Source organism: Schistocerca serialis, chromosome 11 (assembly GCF_023864345.2).
Source record: "Schistocerca serialis cubense isolate TAMUIC-IGC-003099 chromosome 11, iqSchSeri2.2, whole genome shotgun sequence".
Lineage (NCBI taxonomy): Eukaryota > Metazoa > Arthropoda > Insecta > Orthoptera > Acrididae > Schistocerca > Schistocerca serialis.
In genome coordinates, this window is record NC_064648.1 from 144,824,561 (window position 1) to 144,847,225 (window position 22,665).

Sequence of the window (22,665 nt, forward strand, 5' to 3'; positions counted from 1 at the left end):
TCTGTATATGTTCAATATCCCTTGTTAGTCCTACACACTTGAGTGCTGTTCTAGAATCAGTTGCGCAGGTCATTTGTAAGCAATCTCCTTTTTGCTCTGATTCCTCTTCCCCAGTATTCTACCAATAATCCAAATTCTCCACCTGCTTTACCCACGACTGAGCTTACGTGGTAATTCCATTTCATATCCCTACGTAGCGTTACACCTATGTATTAGCACGAGTTGGCCAATTCCAGCAATGACTCATTGATATTATAGTCATAGGATACAGTGTTTTTTTTTTTTCATTTTGTGAAGTGCTTCTGCAGAATGTTAAGTTTAGATGAAGTGTCACCTGGCAACTAGGATGTGCAGGGGCCCTGTCACGCTGGAAGAACATAACCATCCTTGTAGCCGAAGTACCCTCTTCCAATAAAGCTGGAAGCTAATTTTCAAGAAAGTCTAGATAATGTGACCTTATAAGATGATGTGGTAATATAACGGGCCCAATCAACTGACTGTCCAACACAAAACACAATGCATTTACAGAGAAATTCGATTGACAATGTGTCTCCATAAAGGCAGATGGGTTTCGTCAGACCACTGATGTGAGTTAAGAGCGTTACTGATACCGCGAAAGCGGCTTCATCGCTGGACAGTATTACATGGTACTTTGCAGTCAGTTAGCGATGAAAATTCAATCATCTACTTTCAACTCTTAAAAAAAAATAAAGAATTCATTGTAAATAAAAAGAGGCCATGCATACCTTATACCTGTCATATACATATATGTTGAACACTAGTATCCATAGAAATTTTGCATGTGCTTGTTAAAGGTTTATGTTTTGCCAACTGAATAATGCCTTGTACTTCATTCACATTGTGTTCATTTGTACATTTATATGAGGTATGACTGCTAGGCATGGCAACAACCTCACCAAGTTTATTGAAAACACAAGTTAGCACTGTTGAATCTGCTGTTCTGTGTTTAGGAAATTATGTACCATATTCTCTACACGAGGCAATTGTTATAGGCTCTCTAGTGTTTCGTATCTATATAAACGATTTAGGAGACAATCTGAGCAGCTGCCTTAGTTTGTTTGCAGATGATGCTGTCGTTTATTGCCTAATTAAAGTCATCAGAAGATCAAAACCAACTACAAAATGATTTAGAGGAGATATCTGTATGGTGTAAAAATCGGCAATTGGCTGTAAATAATGAATAGTGTGAGGTCATCCACAAGTGCTAAAAGGAATCGGTTACACTTTGGTTAAATGATAAATTAATCAAATCTAAAGACCGTAAATTCAACTAAATACATAGGAATTACACTTACAAACAACTTAAAGTGGGAAGAAGACACAGATACCGTTGTGGGGAAAGCAAAATGGAAGACTGTGTTTTACTGGCAGAACATTTAGAAGATGCAAAAGAGCTACTAAAGAGGCTGCCTACACTACACTTGCCTGTCCTCTTTTTGGAGTATATCACACAGTGTGGGACCCTTACCAGATAGGATTAAAGGAGACACATTTTGTATTATAGAGAAATGGGGGAGGTGGGAGAGCGACATGGGCGTGATTCAGGATTTAATGTGGACATCATTAAAACATAGGCATTTCTCGTTGCGACAGGATCTTCTCACGAAATGTCAATGTTACACGAAATATTTATTCTAATTAGTCTATACTATCACCTCCTGAAGTATCTACTATTCCTCCAGAAAAACACTGTTTGGCTAGAGCTTAATATGCCTCACACTTATTCAATTTATTTTATACACATATTCGGACAATCCTTTTATGTGCATCTGTTGTTCAGATGTGAAATGGGTCAAAAATGTATACAAACATAAATTGCATAGAATATTAACAATGGCTGTACGATGGGAAAATAAACTGAATCTCCATAAACCATCGCAAATAAAATAAAAACATGGAACTGTAACAAAAACAAAAGCAAACTGCAGAAGCATAGCAAAAGAATCAGTGCATATGGTACGACAATAAACAACACTCAATCAAAATACATGTACAAAAACAGCCTATATGTCTCTCTCTTGACCCTCAAGTGGGCGCACCTACATATAAAGTGCACCAGCCACAAATAACATTGTCTTGCACCATTCCATTGTTGTTTTATGTTTGCACACCTGCTCCTACTCCTTAATTACTGCTTCACCTAACACAGTGATAAGTTCTGGTGTCATACGTCCAGGTAAGCAACAGTAATATAAAGGTAAACATCAAGCAATGTGAGAAAAAATTCATGACCCATACAATAAAATAACCCCAATTCCAAGATAGCAGCAAAATCTCACAATGAGGCCAGTGTCTACAAGCTAATTTGCGATCAAATACGCAGTTGGCGGGGATCTGACACAACTGCCTTATTTATGGCAGTTCCTGAGATTAACCTTCATATACAAACAGAAAAATAAAGTAGGGGACTTTAAATTATGTACATTTAGGTAGTTCACTTTTATTGGGTGTATTTCTTTATGGATGTTATAGTTGGACTCTGGATAAGTTGGAAAGTAATCAACTTGAAGCTGCTAAAATGACAATGATAAGCTGGACAGAAAGAAAAACCAAGTTGGAAATCTAAAAGAAGTAAACGAATTGAAGAGATTTTTAAAGGAAATGGAAAAAGCGGGAAATAACATTTATTGGCCATCTTATCAGACAGGCCACCTTCGTCACTGATATTCTTGAATGGAATGAGCAGGGAATTAAGAGAAGGAAGGATGAAGTATTTGGAATACATCAAGAGGTGGGGGGACAGGATGCGATAACTACTTGGAACTGAAACAAACAGCAAATGACAGAAGAGTTGTTGCACTTATGAGGAATTAGCCTTTTGAATACCTATATATAGATATGTAACAATGAAAACAATCAATTATTGACAAAATTATCTAATTGGGTCATTATCTATGATCTCTGTCAAGTTTCTGCACAAACTCACTAGATGGCAGGGCTGTGCTAAGCAACACACTGTTTGGGTTCTTGGCATATTAGTTATGGTGTCAGGATGGATGCTGACTGTGAGCAAAGAATGAACATTAACTTCTGTGTTAAGCTCGGGAAAACCCCTAGTAAAACGTGGACAAAGATTAGCAAGCATATGCAGGCAATGCACTTAAAAAAAGTCATGTTTTCAAGTGACACAAAAGGCTTTGTGAAGGTAGAGATACAGCGCAAGACGATCCCAGAGCTGGTTGTCCATCTACGGCAGATACCAATGTAAATGTGGAGTGTATAAGGCAGTTATTGCAAGAAGACTGTTACGTAACTGTGCGTACAATATCAAAAGAACTTAATTTGAATCGTGATGTGTTTCACAATATTTTACACAAAGATTTAGGGTAATGGAAACTTAATGCAAAACTCATCTCTCACACACTAACAGATGGACAGAAGGAGGAAAGAGGAAGGAGGAAATAATTTCCACTGAACTACTGTATAGAACCAGATGTGATCCAACGTTTCTGTCAAGCATCATTGCTGGGAATCAAAGTTGGTGCTACCAATATGACCCTCATACAAAGCGTCAAAGCGCTGAATGGCAGCGTCCCAGATCACCACCGTCAAAAAAAGTCAAACCACAACCTTCGAGAACAAAGACAATGTTGATTGCATTTTTTGATAGTAAAGGATTAATTCACCATGAGACTGTTCCTCCACATCAAAAAGTGAAGTTAACTCTCCCCTTGCAATTTTTTCTCATTGCCATGAGTGAAAAGGCAACTGAAAGAAAAGCTCCATCAAGACTTCACAGACATCGGACTATGCAAATGAGCTTACAAGCATCACAGTTGAAAATTGCCCTGCTAGCCTCCAAAACTTCCAGAAACATTGACAACTGTTTACATATAGCCAAGGGGACTACTTTGATAGGTGCTAGGATCATTACTTGGTAAGGATGATTTTCCATTTTTTACAAAGAACCTATCCTGGAACTTTTCTGACAAAGGGAGTATTACACACCCGTCATTATTTATCGGTAATACATTATATACACAAACCGTCCTTGAGAATCAGCCTGTCTATTAGTGAAAACCTTGTCAAAATCCCTATAGTAGTTCCCGAGATTAAGATTCACATGTAGATTTTAAATTACATACATATCAATAATGCACTGCTACCATGCAATCCTCTGATGTTGTTTGGCAGTGAATTAAAAAATTTTAATGCTAGACACTAAACACGCTTCTGTGCCAAAGTCTGATTTTTGAAATTGCTATCAAAGTCAGTCTTCCCTCTTGTACCGTGATAGTGGTTCTCTCCATTGCTTTTATGATGCACAGGATTGGAACCACAAAGCTCACAATGGAATCAATACATTGGTAAGTGCAATGGGTAAATCTAGTTTCTCAAAATGCTTATGACAGGAGGTTCCCAGCAAAAGTCTATCTGTACTTTGGACAATTTTTTTCTGGGAAAAGTAAACATTCTATGATACCTATGGATCACACCAAACAGATTCAACACATAACAGAGTAGCAGTAGTATGGTATTCTGCTTTACGGCAGGTCTTGTCATGGGTTAAGCCTCTTCCACTTTTGTCTGACCATAGCCAGTCTTTTCATTTCTGAATATTTCCCTCCATTGATATTGTCCAGCATTTGTTATCTTCTTTTTCCTCTTCCCCTTTTCCCCCTCCACCATTCCTTCTACTCCTTCCTGCAATAAACAGCCCTCCTCAAACAATGTCCAATCCAGTTCTGTTTTCTCTTTCTGATGACTTTCAGCACGTTTCTTTCTTCTCCAACTCTTCTTTAATACTTCTTCATTCCTTACTCGGTCTTCCCATTCCACTTTTTCCATTCTTCTCCATATCCACATCTCTAGTGCCTCCAACCTTATTTCATCTTCCTTCCTCAATGTCCAGGTCTTTGCACCACACAGTGCAACACTCCAGATGTAACATTTGGCCAGTTTTTTCCTCAGATCTTTGTTTAGTGGTCTGCTAAGTAATTTCTGTATCCTCTTGAATCCTTCTTTTGCCATTGCAATTCATTTCCTAATTCCTCTTGAGCAATACATTTCATCCATTATTAGACTTCCCAAGTAATTGAATTTATTCACTTGCTCTATTTCCTCTCCACCTATTTTCATACGGAATTTTCTCCCCTTTCCTCCAATTACCACGCTTTTCGTTTTCTTCTTGTTAATCTTCATTCCATAGCCTTCTAATTTTGTGTTTAGATCATCTAACATTTGTTCCATGTCTGTTGCACTCTCTGCCATCACAACCATGTCGTCTGCAAATCTTATACACTCCACTCTCCGACCCCCTATACAGACTCCTCTCCTTCCATCAAAACTTTCACTAATAATTTCCTCAGCAGTGTTGGTGATAAACAACAACCTTGTCTTACATCTCTTGCCAGTTCAATTTCTTCACTCATCGCACCTCCTATTTCTTACTCTTGCTCTTTGGTTCATATATAAATTTCTAATTAGCCTTCTAACCCTCCAGTCAACTCCATGTTTCCTTGGGATTTCCATCAGTTTGTTCCATCTGACACAGTCAAAAGCCTTCTCAAGATCAATGAACACAACATACACCTTCCATTTCTTCTCTATGTACCTCTCCCCTATCACTCTCAGTAGCCCAATGGTATCTCTAGTTCCCACTCCTCTCCTGAAACCAAATTGTTCATCTCCTATTACGCAATTCAACTTTCCGTATAGGCTTCTGTTGAGCGTCCTCAGCAAGACTTTGGCTGCAAGCGATATCAGGCTCACTGTTTATTTATTTATTTTATTTATTTATGCATTTATTTTACCTGGCAAGATTAGGGCCTTCAGGCCCTCTCTTACACCTAACCAGACATACTCAGATTCAACAAATTTCAGTTTCTACAGAACATTAAGGACATATAACATGTTATACAGTATTAATGTTAACGAAAAAAAAATTCTACGTTCCTCACACTTTTTGCTGTTCTTTTTCTTTTCTACAGGTATTAAGATACTTTCTGCAAAGTCCTTTGGCAATTTTCCTGTCATGCATATTTGATTACACAATTCAATAAACTTGCTTTTCCCTCCTTTCTCCAATGACTTTAACAGTTCCACAGGAATCTCATCAATTCCCACTGCCTTTCCATTTTTCATCTCCTTCATAGATTCTTCAATCTCACTAGTTAGGATTGCATTTTGCTTTGTCATCATCTGCAACTTTATCTTCTTCTTCTTCTTCTATCCCAAGGTCTTCTTCGCTTGGCCGGCTGGCTGTCTGCAGCATATAGCCATTCTATTTATTCTTCCCATCTTCTCATTATTTCTTGGGATTCATTCACCACTTTACTGTCTGCTGCCTCTACTTCCATTAGTCAATTGTTGTTTCTCTTTTCCCTGAATGTCAACTCCATTGCTTCTTTGTGGAAGTACCCAAAGCAAGTGGACTCTGTGATACTGATGTATCCAACAAGCAAGATTGTTCTAATGATAAAGCAGCTGAGGGCAACTTTTTTATGATTTGGAGGACATAATGTTCCCAGTGGCAGGACATACTTTCTCCTGATACAGCCCAACAAATTTCATAAGTAGATGCAACTTAATTTTTTCCCCTTTCCTCCAATGTATTTCATAACGAATGGAAGTAAGTTACAAATACAGGTCTTAAAACATTATTAACAAGATTTCTAAAGCACAAATGAAATGAAGTCATTTATAATATAAAACTGGTCTAAATGATGCAAATTTTAATGTGAATTAAGTTGGATCACAAAGGCGAGAAACTAGTCTGGCAGCTATGCAGGAACCAGAGTGTCAAAATGAAAGACAGTGAGGGGAAAGTTGCAAAAGTACATAAGGTTGTTTGGCAGCGATGCAGCCTCTCACCATAAATATTCAACATATACAGGGTGTTCAAAGAGGAATAGTTAATATTCAGGGACATGACAGGAATGATCATTCAAAACAAAAAAGTCAAACATAGGCTCTAAAATGCATACCTTAAGAACTATGACTAATTCTTGAACTTCGATTCTGTGAAACAAATCTCTTCTGTGGCAAGCTCTTTGCTTTCCATATTTTGAGAAGTGGTAGTTAGGACCAAAACAAGAGAAAATTATCTAGTAGAAAAGGGCTCTTAAGAGCTATGAAAACTTTCTAATCTCCACTACTTTGAAACACAACTATTCTAATGAACAAGTTCTCATAACTTTTAAGGTATGCATTTTAGAGTACATGTTTAATGGACTTTTTTTGTTACTTTAGTCCACACTACCACTTCTCAAAATATGGAAAGCAAAGAGTTTGCAGTAGAAGAGATTTGTTTCACAGTATCGAAGGTCAAGAATTGCTCATAGCTCTTAAGGTATACGTTTGAGAGATCAAGTTTACTTGACTTTTTTGTATAGAATTATCATTCCTGTCATGTACTTAAATATTGACAATTCCTCTTGAAATGCCCTGCATATTGAGGATCCAATAAATGGGTGTACAGATATATGTCTCGAAAGAATAACTATATGTTGAGAAAATACAAAAATCCATAGATCTGTAGATGATGTAGCTGTGACAGTCTCCAAAGTGCCATAGAAGAACTGGACAAGGTATTTTCAGAAAGATATAATATGAAAATAAATACAAAGAAAACTTAAATTTTTGTATTTAGCAAAGTTGCAATAGCAGCAAACCTACAACTGGATGGAGAGCAACAGTGCAGAAATTCACATCACAAAACAGCATTCAACGCCAAGAAGCTAATAACATCAAAAATATTAGTTTAAACTCCAGCAATCAGTACATAAAATCTTATTTTAGGAGTGTTGCCCTATACAGGGTGTAACTAAAAGGTATGGTCAAGCTTTCAGGAAACATTTGTCTCGTGTAAAGGAAGAGAATTCATTACATGGACATGGGTCGGGAAATGCTTTACTCCCTTGTAAGATCTCATTTTCTACTTCTCTTCACAACCAGATTAATCACGGGAAACTGGCAGGAAAAGAATTATCGGTACAGTACGTAACACTTTCTTAAACGAAATGATCAAAATTCCCACCGTCAGCAATGATGCACGCATCACCTGCCATCACATTCAACTGACGCTGTAACTGAGGAGAATTGGGAAGTGTTTCACACCTTTCTACAATACAGGCATGAATACTGTGAATCTTGTATTGGGATTTTGTTTACAAGAGCTTTCAAATGACCCACAAATAAAACTCTAGTGGTTTGATGTTTGGTGACCCACATTCAGTGTACTTGCTTCGTTTCTGGTACTCGTAATTGCATCCTCTTCTACTGCATGTAGGACAGCCTCTCCCAACTTGGGTGTGTGGTGCCACCATGCAGTACCAGTGTTGACCCTGCTTCTGGTGAATGTACGTCTCTGAGGTCCGCTGGTTCTCCGTAGCAAAGAGGGAGTGTGAAGGTGTCTGGTGGTGAGGAAAACATTGTGCATACAACTAACGAGCAGTCTTCCGATTGCAGTGAGCTTCGCCATACGGGAACACCGTGTCGGCATATTCCACAAACCTGTAGTTCAATATGGTTGACAGCAACACACTAAAAACGAATCGTGCCTACAGATCGCATTCTGTACTGTAGTAAATGACTACTACCAGCACGAACAAAGACCACAACCACAAAAGCAGGTACAAACTTCTCGAGGCAGATCACAAACTAAACTGAGAGGCACGTAAACAAACCTGTAGTGGACACAAAACATCAAGTAACTGATGAATGATGTACACAACACCAAGATTAGAGTGCTGCAAATGCAGCAGATTTGAACTTGTATTACAGTATTTTGCATGTAGCAAGAAAACAGTACGTTTCCACATGTGAGATCCTATGCGAAACTCATTCTCCCTGGTCCCTAGTACAAATTCTGAACGTCTGCTAGGGAATTTAGTTACATCCTGTTGTCATTGTTGTTGTGGTGGTTGTGGTCATGGTCGTCTTCAGTCCAGAGACTGGTTTGATGCAGCTCTCCATGCTACTCTATCCTGCGCAAGCCCCTTCATCTCCGAATGACTACTGCAACTTACATCCTTCTGAATCTGCTTAGCGTATTCATCTCTTGGTCTCCCTCCACAATATTTACCCTCCACGCTTCTTTCCAATACTAAACTGGTGATCCCTTGACATTTCAGAATGTGCCCTACTAACCGATCTCATCTTCTAGTCAAATTGTGCTACAAATTCCTCTTCTCTCCAATTCTATTCAATACCTCCCCATTAGTTACGTGATCTACCCATATAATCTTCAGCATTCTTCTGTAGCACCACATTTCAAAAGCTTCTATTCTCTTGTCCAAACTATTTATTGTCCATGTTTCACTTCCATACATGGCTACACTCCATACAAATACTTTCAGAAACCGCTTACTGACACTTAAATCTATACTACATGTTAACAAATTTCTCTTCTTTAGAAATGTTTTCCTTGCCATAGCCAGTCTACATTTTACATCGTCTCTACTTTTGTCATTATCAGTTATTTTGCTCATCAAATAGCAAAACTCCTTTACTACTTTAAGTGTCTCGTTTCCTAATCTAATTCCCTCAGCATCACTTGATTGAATTCGACTACATTCCATTATCCTCATTTTGATTTTGTTGATGTTCATTTTATATCCTCCTTTCAAGACACTGTCCATTCTGTTCAACTGCCCTTCCAGGTCCTTTGCTGTCTCTGACAGAATTGCAATGTCATCGGCAAACCTCGAAAGTTGTATTTCTTCTTCATGGATTTTAATTTCTACTTCAAATTTTTCTTTTGTTTCCTTTACTGGTTGTTCAATGTACATACAGAATACCTCTCTTTCATGCCCCTTGACTCTTATAACTGCCAACTGTTTTCTGTACAATTTGTACATAGCCTTTTGCTCTCTGTATTTTATCCCTGCTACCTTCAGAATTTCAAAGAGAATATTCCAGTCAACATTGTCAAAAGCTTTCTTCAGGTCTACAAATGCTAAAAATGTAGGTTTGTCTTTCCTTAAGAAATGTTCTAAGATAAGTCGTAGGGTCAGTATTGCCTTGCATATTCCTACATTTCTCTGTTATCCAAACTGATCTTCCTGAAGGTTGACATCCAGCTTTTCAGTTCTTCTGTAAAGAATTTGTGTTAGTATTTTGCAACCATGACTTATTAAACTGATAGTTCAGTAATTTTCCCAGTTGTTGGCAACTGCATTACTTGGAATTGGAATTATTACATTTTTCTGTAAGTCTAAGGGTATCTTGCTTGTCTTGTACATTATGCACACCAGACTGAAAATTTTTGTCACGACTGGCTCTCCCAAGACTGTTGGTAGTTCTGATGGAATATTGTCTACCCCCAGGGATTTTGTTTCGACTTAAGATCTTTCAGAGATCTGTCAAATTCTTCTCACAGTATCATATATTCCATCTCATCTTCATCTACATCCACTTCCATTTCTGTAACATTGACTTCAAGTCTATAAATCCTGTATAGACTTAAAAGCTGCTGTATTTCTCATAACATACATGTGTACAGTCATGCAGAAGCAATTACCGTAGTTATCAGTTTGAGAAGATAACTACTAGCCATATGTTGTTGTTAGTTTACTTGATGAAAGTAGCCAGCAGTAGCTGCTTCCCCCTGTCAATGTATATCTTGACTCATTCCACATCACTGAAGGTTAGGCTTTATGATGGCACTTATAGAATACAAAATTTGAATGACTGAATGACAATTTCGCTACCTGAAGAACAGAATTGTATAATTTTTATAGACTACAAACTAAAGCGTTATTGTATCAAGGTAATATATGTAAAATAATGTAAAACTTTTGCATTAGAAACACAAAAAGGTTTCATACTAAATTATGCCACATTTCCTATACAACAAATCGCATTTCACAAGCACTCCTCACCCATAACAACCCAGCGGGCCAGCACCCAGACCCAGGTGGGACACTTTGAGACCCGTCGTGCCGAGGTCATTATAGCGCATCGCCTTCACGGCGGCCTCGTCGTGGAAACCAGGAACGTACGTCGGCGGCAGCATTTCTCGCGGTGTCTCGTATTCCTGTTTCTCTGCAAAAGACAGGAGAGACTTGTTGGTGTATCCAGCCTGTGGTTACAAAGTATCGGTGGTAGCACTGCTCCCTTATATGCTCAATAGCATAAGATAAACATCAACAATTTATATTTTAATTTATTTGCTTCAGCAATATTTCAATACATTTGCATAAATGTGTTTCCTTCTGTTTTGTGTGAAATTAATCCATCTCTCTCCAGTATTGCATTCATGCAACATGAAGTTTTCAGTAATTTTTTTCAGAAAGTGTTAGACTATGTGCGAAATATAAAAAACACAGACAGAAAACTCTTAAATGCCTTTTAACACATGCATGATGAGCATTGTGTAAGTTCATTTTAACTGCATTTTATGAAGTTGAACTTTGTAATGTGCGTATGAAACACTGGGAAGAAATGGGTTAATGGGAGACCGGCAACGTGGTATAACCTTTCTCAATCGACAAGAGTTTTTTCAGGGCCGGTCACCGCAATGTCTTTTCTCACAAGCCATCTTGCACAAGCCATGCATCATGGCAATCAGGTGGATGCAGTATTTCCTGACTTCCAAAGAGCAATTATGTCGGTACCACTCCTTAAGTTTATTAACAAAATTATGATTAACTACATCTACATCTTTACTCTGCAAATCACCATGAAGTGTATGGCAGATGGTAGTCCCACTGTACCAGTTCTTAGTTTTTTTCCCCCATTCTATTCAAGTACGTGGTGCCATAACAATGATTATTTGAATGCCTCTGTGGGTACAGTAATTATTAATCTCATCCCCACTACCCCTATGGAAATGCCGTGTAGCTAAGGCCCCCCCGTCGGGTAGACCGTTCGCCTGGTTCAAGTCTTTCGAGTTGACGCCACTGTGGTGACTTGCTTGTCGATGGGGATGAAATGATGATGATGAGGACAACACAACACCCAGTACCTAAGCGGAGAAAATCTCCGACCCATGGAGGGAATCGACCCCGGGGCGTTAGGTATGACATTCTGTCATGCTGACCACTCAGCTACCAGGAGCAGACACCATCCCTATGGGAGTGATATGTAGAGAGTTGTAATACATTCAGAGTCATCATTTAAATCTGGTTCTTGAAACCTTGTTAGTAGACTTTCTAGAATAAGTTTACATCAATTTTAAAAAGTCTTCCAGTTCAATTGCTTCCGTATCTCTGACACTCTCCCATGAATCAAACAAACCTGTGACTATTCGTGCTGCCCTTCTTTGTATATGTTCAATATCCCCTGTCAGTCCTATTTGGCATGGGTCTCACACAGTTGAGTCATGTTCTAGAACCAGTCACACAAGTGATTTCTAAGCAATCTCCTTTGTATACTGAACATTTTCCCAGTACTCTACCAATAAACCAAAGTCTATCACCTGTGTTACTCATAACTGAGCCTATGTGATCATTCCATCTCACATCCCTGCAACTGTTACAACCAGGAATTTGTATGAGTTGGCCAATTCCAGCAGTGACTCACTGATATTATAGTTGTAGGATACTAATTTTTTTTGTTTTGTAAAGTGCAAAATTTTACATTTCTGAACATTTAAAGAAAGTTGCCAGTCTCTGCACCACGTTGAAATCTTATCAAGATCTGACTGAATATTTATGCAGCTTCTTTCAGGCAGTGCTTCATTACAGATTATTATTATTATGCTGAAGATTAGATGGGTAGATCACATAACTAATGAGGAAGAATTGAATAGGATTGGGGAGAAGAGAAGTTTGTGGCACAACTTGACCAGAAGAAGGGATCGGTTGGTAGGACATGTTCTGAGGCATCAAGGGATCACCAATTTAGTATTGGAGGGCAGCGTGGAGGGTAAAAATCGTAGAGGGAGACCAAGAGATGAATACACTAAGCAGATTCAGAAGGATGTAGGTTGCAGTAGGTACTGGGAGATGAAAAAGCTTGCACAGGATAGAGTAGCATGGAGAGCTGCATCAAACCAGTCTCAGGACTGAAGACCACAACAACAACAACAATTAGTATTCGCATTATCTGCAGAAAGTCTATGGTTACTATTAATATCGTCTGCAAGGTCATTAATATACAACATGAACATTATTATTATTATTCGCATTATCTGCAGAAAGTCTATGGTTACTATTAATATCATCTGCAAGGTCAGTAATATACAACATGAACAACAATAGCCCCAATACACGTCCCTGGGGCGCACTCCAATTTACTTGTATTCCCTGGGTCGCACTCCAAGTTACTTGTACATCTGATGATGACTCTGAATCCGAGATAATATGCGGTGTCTTCCCTACAGTACCTGAGAACTCTTCTCCTCAACATGTTATGTATTTGTATACTCTGTTTCTTTGTGTTTTATTAATTCTTCAATTCATTTGTTTATACATGTTCTTTCCAGCATTACATAAAACTATGAACTGAATTGTTCAATGGCCAAGTAACTTTGGCGCAATGGTCAAGCAGAACCCAACACAAGTACAGCTGAACAAACAGAATAAGTTCTGCACCAATTCCTAGTATTTCAACATCTGCACATTAAGAACTACTCATCTGATGTTCACTGTAGACAGCACCATGTGTCTTCCTGCTACCCCAATATATACAGTGCCTGATGCCTGAGTGGTGTTCTCTCTAGACCAGCATGTTGTTGTTGTTGTGGTCTACAGTCCTGAGACTGGTTTGATGCAGCTCTCCATGCTACTCTATCCTGTGCAAGATTCTTCATCTCCCAGTAACTACTGCAACCTACATCCTTTTGAATCTGCTTGGTGTATTCATCTCTTGGTCTCCCTCTACGATTTTTACCCTCCACGCTGCCCTCCAATACTAAATTGGTGATCCCTTGATGTCTCAGAACGTGTCCTACCAACCGATCCCTTCTTCTAGTCAAGTTGGGCCACAAACTTCACTTCTCCCCAATCCTATTCAGCACCTCCTCATTAGTTATGTGATCTACCCATCTAATCTTCAGCATTCTCCTGTAGCACCACATTTCGAAAGCTTCTATTCTCTTCTTATCCAAACTATTTATCGTCCATGTTTCACTTCCATACATGTCTACACTCCATACAAATACTTTCAGAAACAACTTCCTGACACTTAAATCTATACTCGATGTTAACAAATTTCTCTTCTTCAGAAACGCTTTCCTTGCCATTGCCAGTCTACATTTTATATCCTCTCTACTTCGACCATCATCAGTTATTTTGCTCCCCAAATAGCAAAACTCCTTTACTACTTTAAGTGTCTCATTTCCTAATCTAATTCCCTCAGCATCACCCGAGTTAAATCCACTACATTCCATTATCCTCGTTTCGCTTTTGTTGATGTTCATCTTACACCCTCCTTCATGACACTGTCCATTCCGTTCAACTGCTCTTCCAAGTCCTTTGCTGCTCTGACAGAATTACAATGTCATTGGCGAACCTCAAAGTTTTTATTTCTTCTCCATGGATTTTAATACCTACTTCGAATTTTTCTTTTGTTCCCTTCACTGCATGCTCAATATACAGATTGAATAGCATCGGGGAGAGGCTACAACCCTGTCTCACTCCCTTCCCAACCACTGCTTCCCTTTCATACCCCTTGACTCTTGTAACTGCCATCTGCTTTCTGTACAAATTGTAAATAGCCTTTCGCTCCCAGTATTTTACCCCTGCCACCATCAGAATTTGAAAGAGAGTATTCCAGTCAACATTGTCAAAAGCTTTCTCTAAGTCTACAAATGCTAGAAACGCAGAGTTGCCTTTCCTTAATCTAGCTTCTAAGATAAGCCGTAGGGTCAGTATGGCCTCACGTGTTCCAATATTTCTACGGACTCCAAACTGATCTTCCCCAAGGTCGGCTTCTACTAGTTTTTCCATTCGTCTGTAAAGAATTCACGTTAGTATTTTGCAGCTGTGACTTATTTAACTGATAGTTCGGTAATTTTCACATCTGTCAACACCTTCTTTGGGATTGGAATTATTATATTCTTCTTGAGGTCTGAGGGTATTTCACCTGTCTCATACATCTTGCTCACCAGATGGTAGAGTTTTGTCAGGACTGGCTCTCCCAAGGCTGTCAGTAGTTCTAACGGAATGTTGTCTACTCCCGGGGCCTTGTTTCGACTCCGGTCTTTCAGTGCTCTGGCAAACTCTTCACGCAGTATCATATCTCCCATTTCATCTTCATCTACATCCTCTTCCATTTCCATAGTATTGTCCTCAAGACATCGCCCTTGTATAGACCCTCTATATACTCCTTCCACCTTTCTGCTTTCCCTTCTTTGCTTAGAACTGGGTTTCCGTCTGAGCTCTTGATATTCATACAAGTGGTTCTCTTTTCTCCAAAAGTCTTTTTAATATTCCTGTAGGCAGTATCTATCTTACCCCTAGTGAGCTAAGCCTCTACATCCTTACATTTGTCCTCTAGCCATACCTGCTTAGCCATTTTTCTCTTCCTGTCGATATCATTTTTGAGACGTTTGTATTCCTTTTTGCCTTAATGATTAACGTGAAGTAATGTCCATCAGAAAAGAAAAGAAGAAAAGTTAAGATTATTCAAAGAACTTTACTCTGACAAATCTGAAGACTCTGGAAAGTTAACTACACTAATGACTCAGCTAGTTTCCCCATATTAATTTTAAGCAACCTTGGGCATGTATTCAGTATGTTGCACTAATAAATCGTGAACAAATGTGACAAAACAAAAATATCAGGAAATGAGTGAATTTTTAATCATACAGACATTGTGCTAGTATATTTTGATAAAAAATTGTATATTAATAACATTACAACCATTGCTTTGTACTTTTTACAAACCACCAAAAGATTTCAGATTTGAGATGTGACATTACTGTTGTAAAATTGTGATTTGTCACTGTAAAACATATGGTTGGTCAGAAAGCAACAGAGTAATTTGTTTACAGCCACATTGTGAAGAAACAGTGTCACCTGAAGCTTTTCATTGTGCACTTTCCTTTTTATGATTTTCTTAAAGGCCTAACTTGACAATATTTCAATTCAGTTTGTTACATTTACGCTGATCAGTCACCTCTGCGGAAAGACCCTATTGGCTCTACTGGAGTTGTATCTGATCACTTTTTGGGTTTTCTTTTATGTTTTATATAGGATAAATCTTCTTTTAACATTAGAGAGACAACGAACTGGATCACATTCCTCAGTTTTTTTATCACTTTAGCATTCATAATTTCCTTGATGTTCCTTTTGAGTGTTTATTATGTGATCCAATTGAAATTCTTCTAGATTTCGATTAGATTAGATTAGTACTTGTTCCATAGATCATGAATACGACACTTCATAAGGATGTGGAACATGTCAGGTTAATAAAAGGTGTCTATACAAGATATTACATTATGCAAAATGTTACAAAAAATTACGGCTGTAGTTTCCCCTTGCTTTCAACCGTTCGCAGTACCAGCACAGCAAGGCTGTTTTGGTTAGTGTTACAAGGCCAGATCAGTCATTCATCCAGACTGTTGCCCCTGCAACTACTGAAAAGGCTGCTACCCCTCTTCAGGAACCACACGTTTGTAGACCAACATGCTACACGGAAATGCCGCCCTAACAGCTATGTCTTATTCCAAATGCAACACCACCTAGATGTCAGCTGCCATGCGGCTCATATCGTTTTACAAACAAACGTAACATGCAAATAATGAACATTATAATTTTTGCTTTAGTTAACTTAATATTGAACCACAACTTACCTTAAAATAATGTAACAGAAAAGAAAAGCCATGTTTATAGTATTTGGAGATTTACAGAAAGCTTTTGACAATATTGACAGCAGCCTTTGAAATACTGAAAGTGGTAGGGACAAAATACATGGAGCAAAAGGTTATATCCAAGTTGTACAGAAACCAGACTGCAGTTATAAGAGTCGAAGGGCATGGAAGGGGCAAAGGAAAACAAGGACAATTTTGGAAAGGGAATTAAAGTTCAAGGAGAATAATTAAAAACATTGAAGTTTTCGATGATATTGTAATTCTCATCAATTAAAACTTCCGAGCTGAATTGCCATGGTCCATATATAAAACTTCTTCTCCTTCCTGACGTTTCGTTGCCGGCTGCGGGCAACATCTTCTGAGGTGAGTCGCTGACTCACCTCAGAAGATGTTGCCCGTGGCCAGCAACGAAATGTCATGAAGGAGAAGTAGTTTTATATATGGACCACGGCAATTCAGCCCGGAAGTTTTAATTGATGAAGACGCTGGCCATGAAAGCTTACATGCTACGATATTGTGATTCTGTCATAGACAGCTACCGGTAATGACTTGGAAAAGATGTTGGAAAGAATAGACAGTGTCTCGGAAAGAGGTTATCAGATGGACATCAAAAAGAGTAATACAGAGTGGCGCACATAAAACAGGCCCAAACCGTAGTGCGAACGTGTGTGGGTAGCATTACTAGCTTGTCAGTTTCTTTGCCACCTTCCAGCACCAGTAGTGTGTGATTAGTTCATACGGAAAGTAGTCGTTATAAACCGTGTACTTCATTGTCATGCCTTACTCCATTGAAGAACGTGTGTTCGATGTTGAAGAATATGTGCAGTCTGAATCCATTAAAGTTGTTCATGACAGCTTTCGCGAAAAGTTTCCTGAAAGTAATATACCTGCAAAATCAACAATTCAGGATCTAGCGAGAAAGTGACATTCGACAGGCAGTGTTGTCAATTCAAAGAGAAATAAGGCACCGACTGTACGTTCACCTGAAGTTGTGGCAAACGTGACGGCACACATTGAAAGAATCCCTGAAAGTTAACACGACAATTATCACAGCAATGTGGAATATCTCGCAGGTTATGTCAACGCATCCTTCGTGGCTTAAAAATGAAAGTGGACAAGGGTAAGCGTACACATTACTGTAATTGGTTGCTGCGGGACAGTTTGATCTGTTCTTCCTTTTTTTCGACGGATGAAGCTCGGTTTCATCTGTCGGGTTACATTAATTCACAAAACACAAGACATTGGGTTACTGAGAATCGCCATGGCATACTGCAAAAGCTGTTATACGATTTAAAAATTGGTGTACGGTGTGCTGTATCTGGTAACAGAATTATCAGGCCATTGTTCTTCAATGAAACTGTCAACACACGTTTACTTGCAACTCTACAATGAATTTTCGGCTGTGTTAACTCCAAACGAAAAATGTCGTGCATATTTCCAGCAAGATGTGGCAACTTCTCATATGTCGGATTCGTCCTTAGCTCATATACATACTGATTTTACAGAAGAGAGGACCATTAATAATGGCTTGTGGCCACCCCGCCCTCCCGACTTGTCACCATGTGACTTTTACCTCTGGGGATTTACAAAGGCTAGAGTCTATCGCAACAATCCTAGAACACTTGACACATTAAAAAACAACATATGTGAAGAAATTTAGAACATTCCTCAAAGAGTACTGAAAAGTGTTTTCCTTAACATGCTTCGAGGTGCACAACTTTGCAAGCACAATCCAGTTCAATGTAAATACATGAAAGTGCAACCAGTCACTTTTTTGAAATAGTTTTCGAACCTTTTCAGGTTCATCTTCAGATGGTGTACAAGGAGTTAGATAGCTATTTCACAGTGTGATGCTGGGTGCTGGCTCTGTGACAAAAAGGTGCTTCAGTCTCACATGGCGCACCTCAATAACGCCACACAACACAGTTACATCATGGATGAAAACAGATGGGTAAAATCGGGCCCTTCATTTGACCTGTGTTGAGCTAAAGGCAAGAGTGTTCACTTATTTTGTGTATTTTGACACCCTGACCGTTATGGGAAGAAAACCTAATAAAGTTCTGGTACAACAAAATGTACCCTCTGCCATGCACTTCAGGTTGGTTTGTCGAGTACAGATATAGATGTCATATTCTATTTTTCATATTTCATATTTATTTATTTATTTATTTGCCTATAGACAACTGTTGTGTTGTATATGCATCGTCAGATGGTTATACAAATGATTATACATAAGGTCAGTGTTACATAGTTATACAGATTGTGGTACAAATGATTACACAAAAGTTAACATATGTTGTATGATTATAAAAAAGGTCAGTATGGTTGTATGACATAAATTACAGTTTCTTTGATCACAATCACATTTATAATAATAGAGAATCATACTTTTTCATTATGTACGAATTCACTTACGCTATAGAATGCTCTCTCCTTCAACCATGTCTCTACCACCATTTTAAATCTATTCTCATGCAACTCCCTCGTTCCATGTGATGTATTGTTGTAAAATGTTTTGCCAGCATGTAAAAAATTATTTTAGATTTTATCCAAATGTGTCCAAGGAATGTCTAATAAGTTCCTATTTTAGGTTTCATATAAGTGCACATCTGACCTGCTTTCATACATGTGGGCATTCTCTTTGACACGCATAAGTGCTTCAAGTATAGTCTGAGAACTGTAAGAATTTTGTGCTCAATGAAGTACTGTCTGCAAGAAGTTAAATTGCTCACATCAAAAGTACATCTAATGGCTTTCTTCTGCCAGAGAAAAACATCTTTTGCCCCAGCACAGTTCCCCAAAGAAGTATTCCATAATGCAGATGAGTATGAAAAAAGGCATGGTATGCCATAAGTATGCACTCCTTACTGACACAATCCTTCAGTTTCCTAAGGAGATATAGAACTCTTGCCAACTTACTGCACAGATTTTCTGTGTGGGTATTCCAGCTCAATTTGGTATCAAGATAAATGCCTAGCAATTTTACTGAATGTCTGAGTTCATTAAGTCCATCACTAATATCTCTAAGGGAAAAGAGGATGTGTTCAGTTTTATTTAATGACAACCTATTTTCATGGCACCAGTTAGCTGCTTTTTCCATCATGGATTTGTTCGACAACATTCACATCATTATGTGACGTGATAATGTCAATGTAGATGGACAAAATAATTTTAATGTGGACTTTGTCTCCTTATCCAGGGTTCGGAACAGAGTTGTGTACTCTGATCAGAATGCTTCAACAAGCTCCTTTCTAACATACAGCAAGAACTTGGGAATCCCTACCAAGCCAAAAGAAAATTTAAACACTTAAGTCAATAGCCATACTTTTGACAAAGTGTCTGGATATACAGAATCAGGGACTGAAAAGTCCTGTTAGCTACATGGCAGGTAGTAATGTTTATTACTGTATAAACCTGTCTGACCAGCAATAGTGTACCACAAATAGTATTTATAGACATAAACTATTTTCCTTGAGAAATACCATTGTAATCAAGAAAATATTGAGCAACTAATACTATATGAACAGTAAAACTGAGAAGACAGCTTCTTTACTAATTTACTCAATTAAATTTACATGCAAAGTTGTGAACAGCATTGAGCAATACAATGATGTATTAACAATAAACTAATATATAGAACAAGCTCTACAATAAGATAGTCGCACGCTAATGTAAACCTTGACTCATTTTTTCCTTGATGGGATCTGTGTACATCACGAATGAATGGATAATAAAAACTCACCTTAGAATTTTCATTCAATATTCGGGCCACTCTCTGCGACTGAACTGCGTTAGCTACTGAGCTGTGCGGTTCGGTACCACAGCTCTTAAATCCAGTGCCTGGACAGTCAAACTGCAGATAGCAGTTCATACTGTGCGTTATCTGTGAAGAATGATGTAAGAGGGCACCGGACGTACCAATTAACAGAAACGCCACGCCAATGCTAACAGTAACTATCACTTATCTTACACACCACTTCAGTAATATCCTGCAATACTATTTACATACTCCCTAGCCCACTCAATCAAAAGATGCGATAATATGGTGCAACATTGCCTCTGGTTCGTAATGTTGGGAGGTCAAGACGCCGCTGCTGTGACATTTGTTCTACTTTGCCGCTAGCAGAAAAGAAAGGAATGTGAATGAAAACTTGGAACGAGCGTCAATGACTTACTCACGAAAGTTTCTCAAGTGAATTGACATTGCCCGGAAAAAAAGATCATCATCTCTTTCTTCGCGTTGAAGGTCCAACACCTACTACATTACTGAAAATGCTTGTCCCCATGATCACAAAACAAAAATCGACAATGAGAGACGCATTTTCACCAAGTCAGTGCTTAACTATTGCGCTACGACTCCTTGCTATTGGCATTTGTTTCGAAAAGTTGAAATTTACTAGTGCAGTTGCACTTCAAATTAGGCCTATGTGAGACATAGTTACTGAAATGTGTCATTCAATTACACTTGTTCTAAAGGGTTATATTTGGTTAATATGAATATCTAAACATACATCTTCCATCGTGGCTATAGAATATCGTTCCCTATATTTTGTGAGCATCAACTTACACGTTTTCGTACTCATCTGCTCTAACATCCCAAATGCTGATAATGGTGTATGCGTTTCGATGTACTCTCACAACTAACTCTTTAACTCATTCATAATAATAACAAACAACGCCAACAACAGCGATCATAAATATAAGTAAAAATTCCCAGAGACAAAAGCACGCGAATGCCTGGCAAGCACATTGTCAATAATCAATACTGCCCATTGACGTCACAATATAACCAGGAAGCGCAATATACAAGTATTTCAAATCTTTTTGATGTGCTCAATATTATTGTGCAATATTATTGTGCAACCTGGCATTTAACATCCTCACGTTCAGTATTACTCCACACCTGGTAATACTGCGCAACACATTGGCCTTTCATGTGCTGCTAATTATCGGCTCCTAGACTGTCAGTAATATTACTGGCCGTCGATGGATACGATTCAAGCTTGCACAAAATGTTTACCTGTCTTATAAAATTAGATTTTTTATCGTGCAAATCTGACTGGACTGTACAGTCAGGCTAAAAAATCTTTGTGAGCTCATTGTATTGGCCAATTCCAAACTGTTAATTTTGCGCGATTTATCGTGTTGTGTAAACCGAAGTGTGTAAATGGCTTCGAAGTCAGCCGATCGTATGTTCGTCTTAGAATTATTGTAAATGATGGTCCACAAGATGCCTTTTTTGTGTTAACTTTGCACATGCGCATAGATTTTCAACAGCGGAACGATGCGTACGAATTTGTGCATGTTTAATTTCCTGGAAACGGAGTCCGTGCATAATGCGCAATCATTGGGCAGACGACAGGTAGCTGAGACATGTTTGGGTTTGATTGTGTAGCGTGTTGAGCTTGTGGGAGCAGGTTGCTCTTCCATATAGTGTTTTGGTGTGTTAGTGAGCGTTTTGACATTAATAATGTTGGCTTCAGAGCTATATGTTCTGTGATATCACAAGAGACAGATTGTATTATTTTTGAGAGTTGTAAAATGTATCATTCTCTAAGCAAAACGCCGATTCACGTCGTATAAAATGTTATAATAAAGAAGTTTTAAATTCTTATTTGTGTGTGTGTTTACCTGTGTTAGACACCACCAACAAGTTTATGCAGTGAACTGTAAAGGGTAGGATACCTCAAGTTTCGAAGTAGGAAATAGAGAGAAATAAGGCACAAATTTATGAAAAGTGTATATGAAAAATGTAGGCGAATATTCATCCTATGGAGACTTAGCACAGCATCTGACGAACCTGACATATGAAGAAAAGAAATGATGGAATATGTGTAGCTCCTCTAAATAGAAATGAAGAGCAGTGTGGTGCAACAAATACGTGGCTGGAAAACGAAACCTACGTTCTAGTGGATTCTGGCACCTATGAAATTCACAAATTTGTT

General features: G+C 38.4%; 1 protein-coding gene across 3 annotated transcripts in view; it reads right to left on the reverse strand.

The window, feature by feature from the left end:
- The window catches only part of LOC126427054 (uncharacterized), a 67,973-nt gene extending 46,552 nt beyond the window's left edge, over nt 1-21,421 (reverse strand). Inside the window, exons 1-2 of one of the 3 annotated variants that reach the window (XM_050089233.1) lie at nt 21,288-21,421; nt 10,845-11,007 (exon numbers count right to left, since the gene is read on the reverse strand). In XM_050089233.1, coding sequence (XP_049945190.1) covers nt 10,845-10,978 — 134 coding nt within the window. In that variant the 5' untranslated portion in view covers nt 10,979-11,007; nt 21,288-21,421. Of the gene's footprint in view, nt 1-10,844; nt 11,008-20,462; nt 21,111-21,287 lie in introns of those variants that run through there. The other 2 variants (XM_050089232.1, XM_050089234.1) reach the window with 2 other exon arrangements.
- Nucleotides 21,422-22,665: the final 1,244 nt, after the last annotated feature.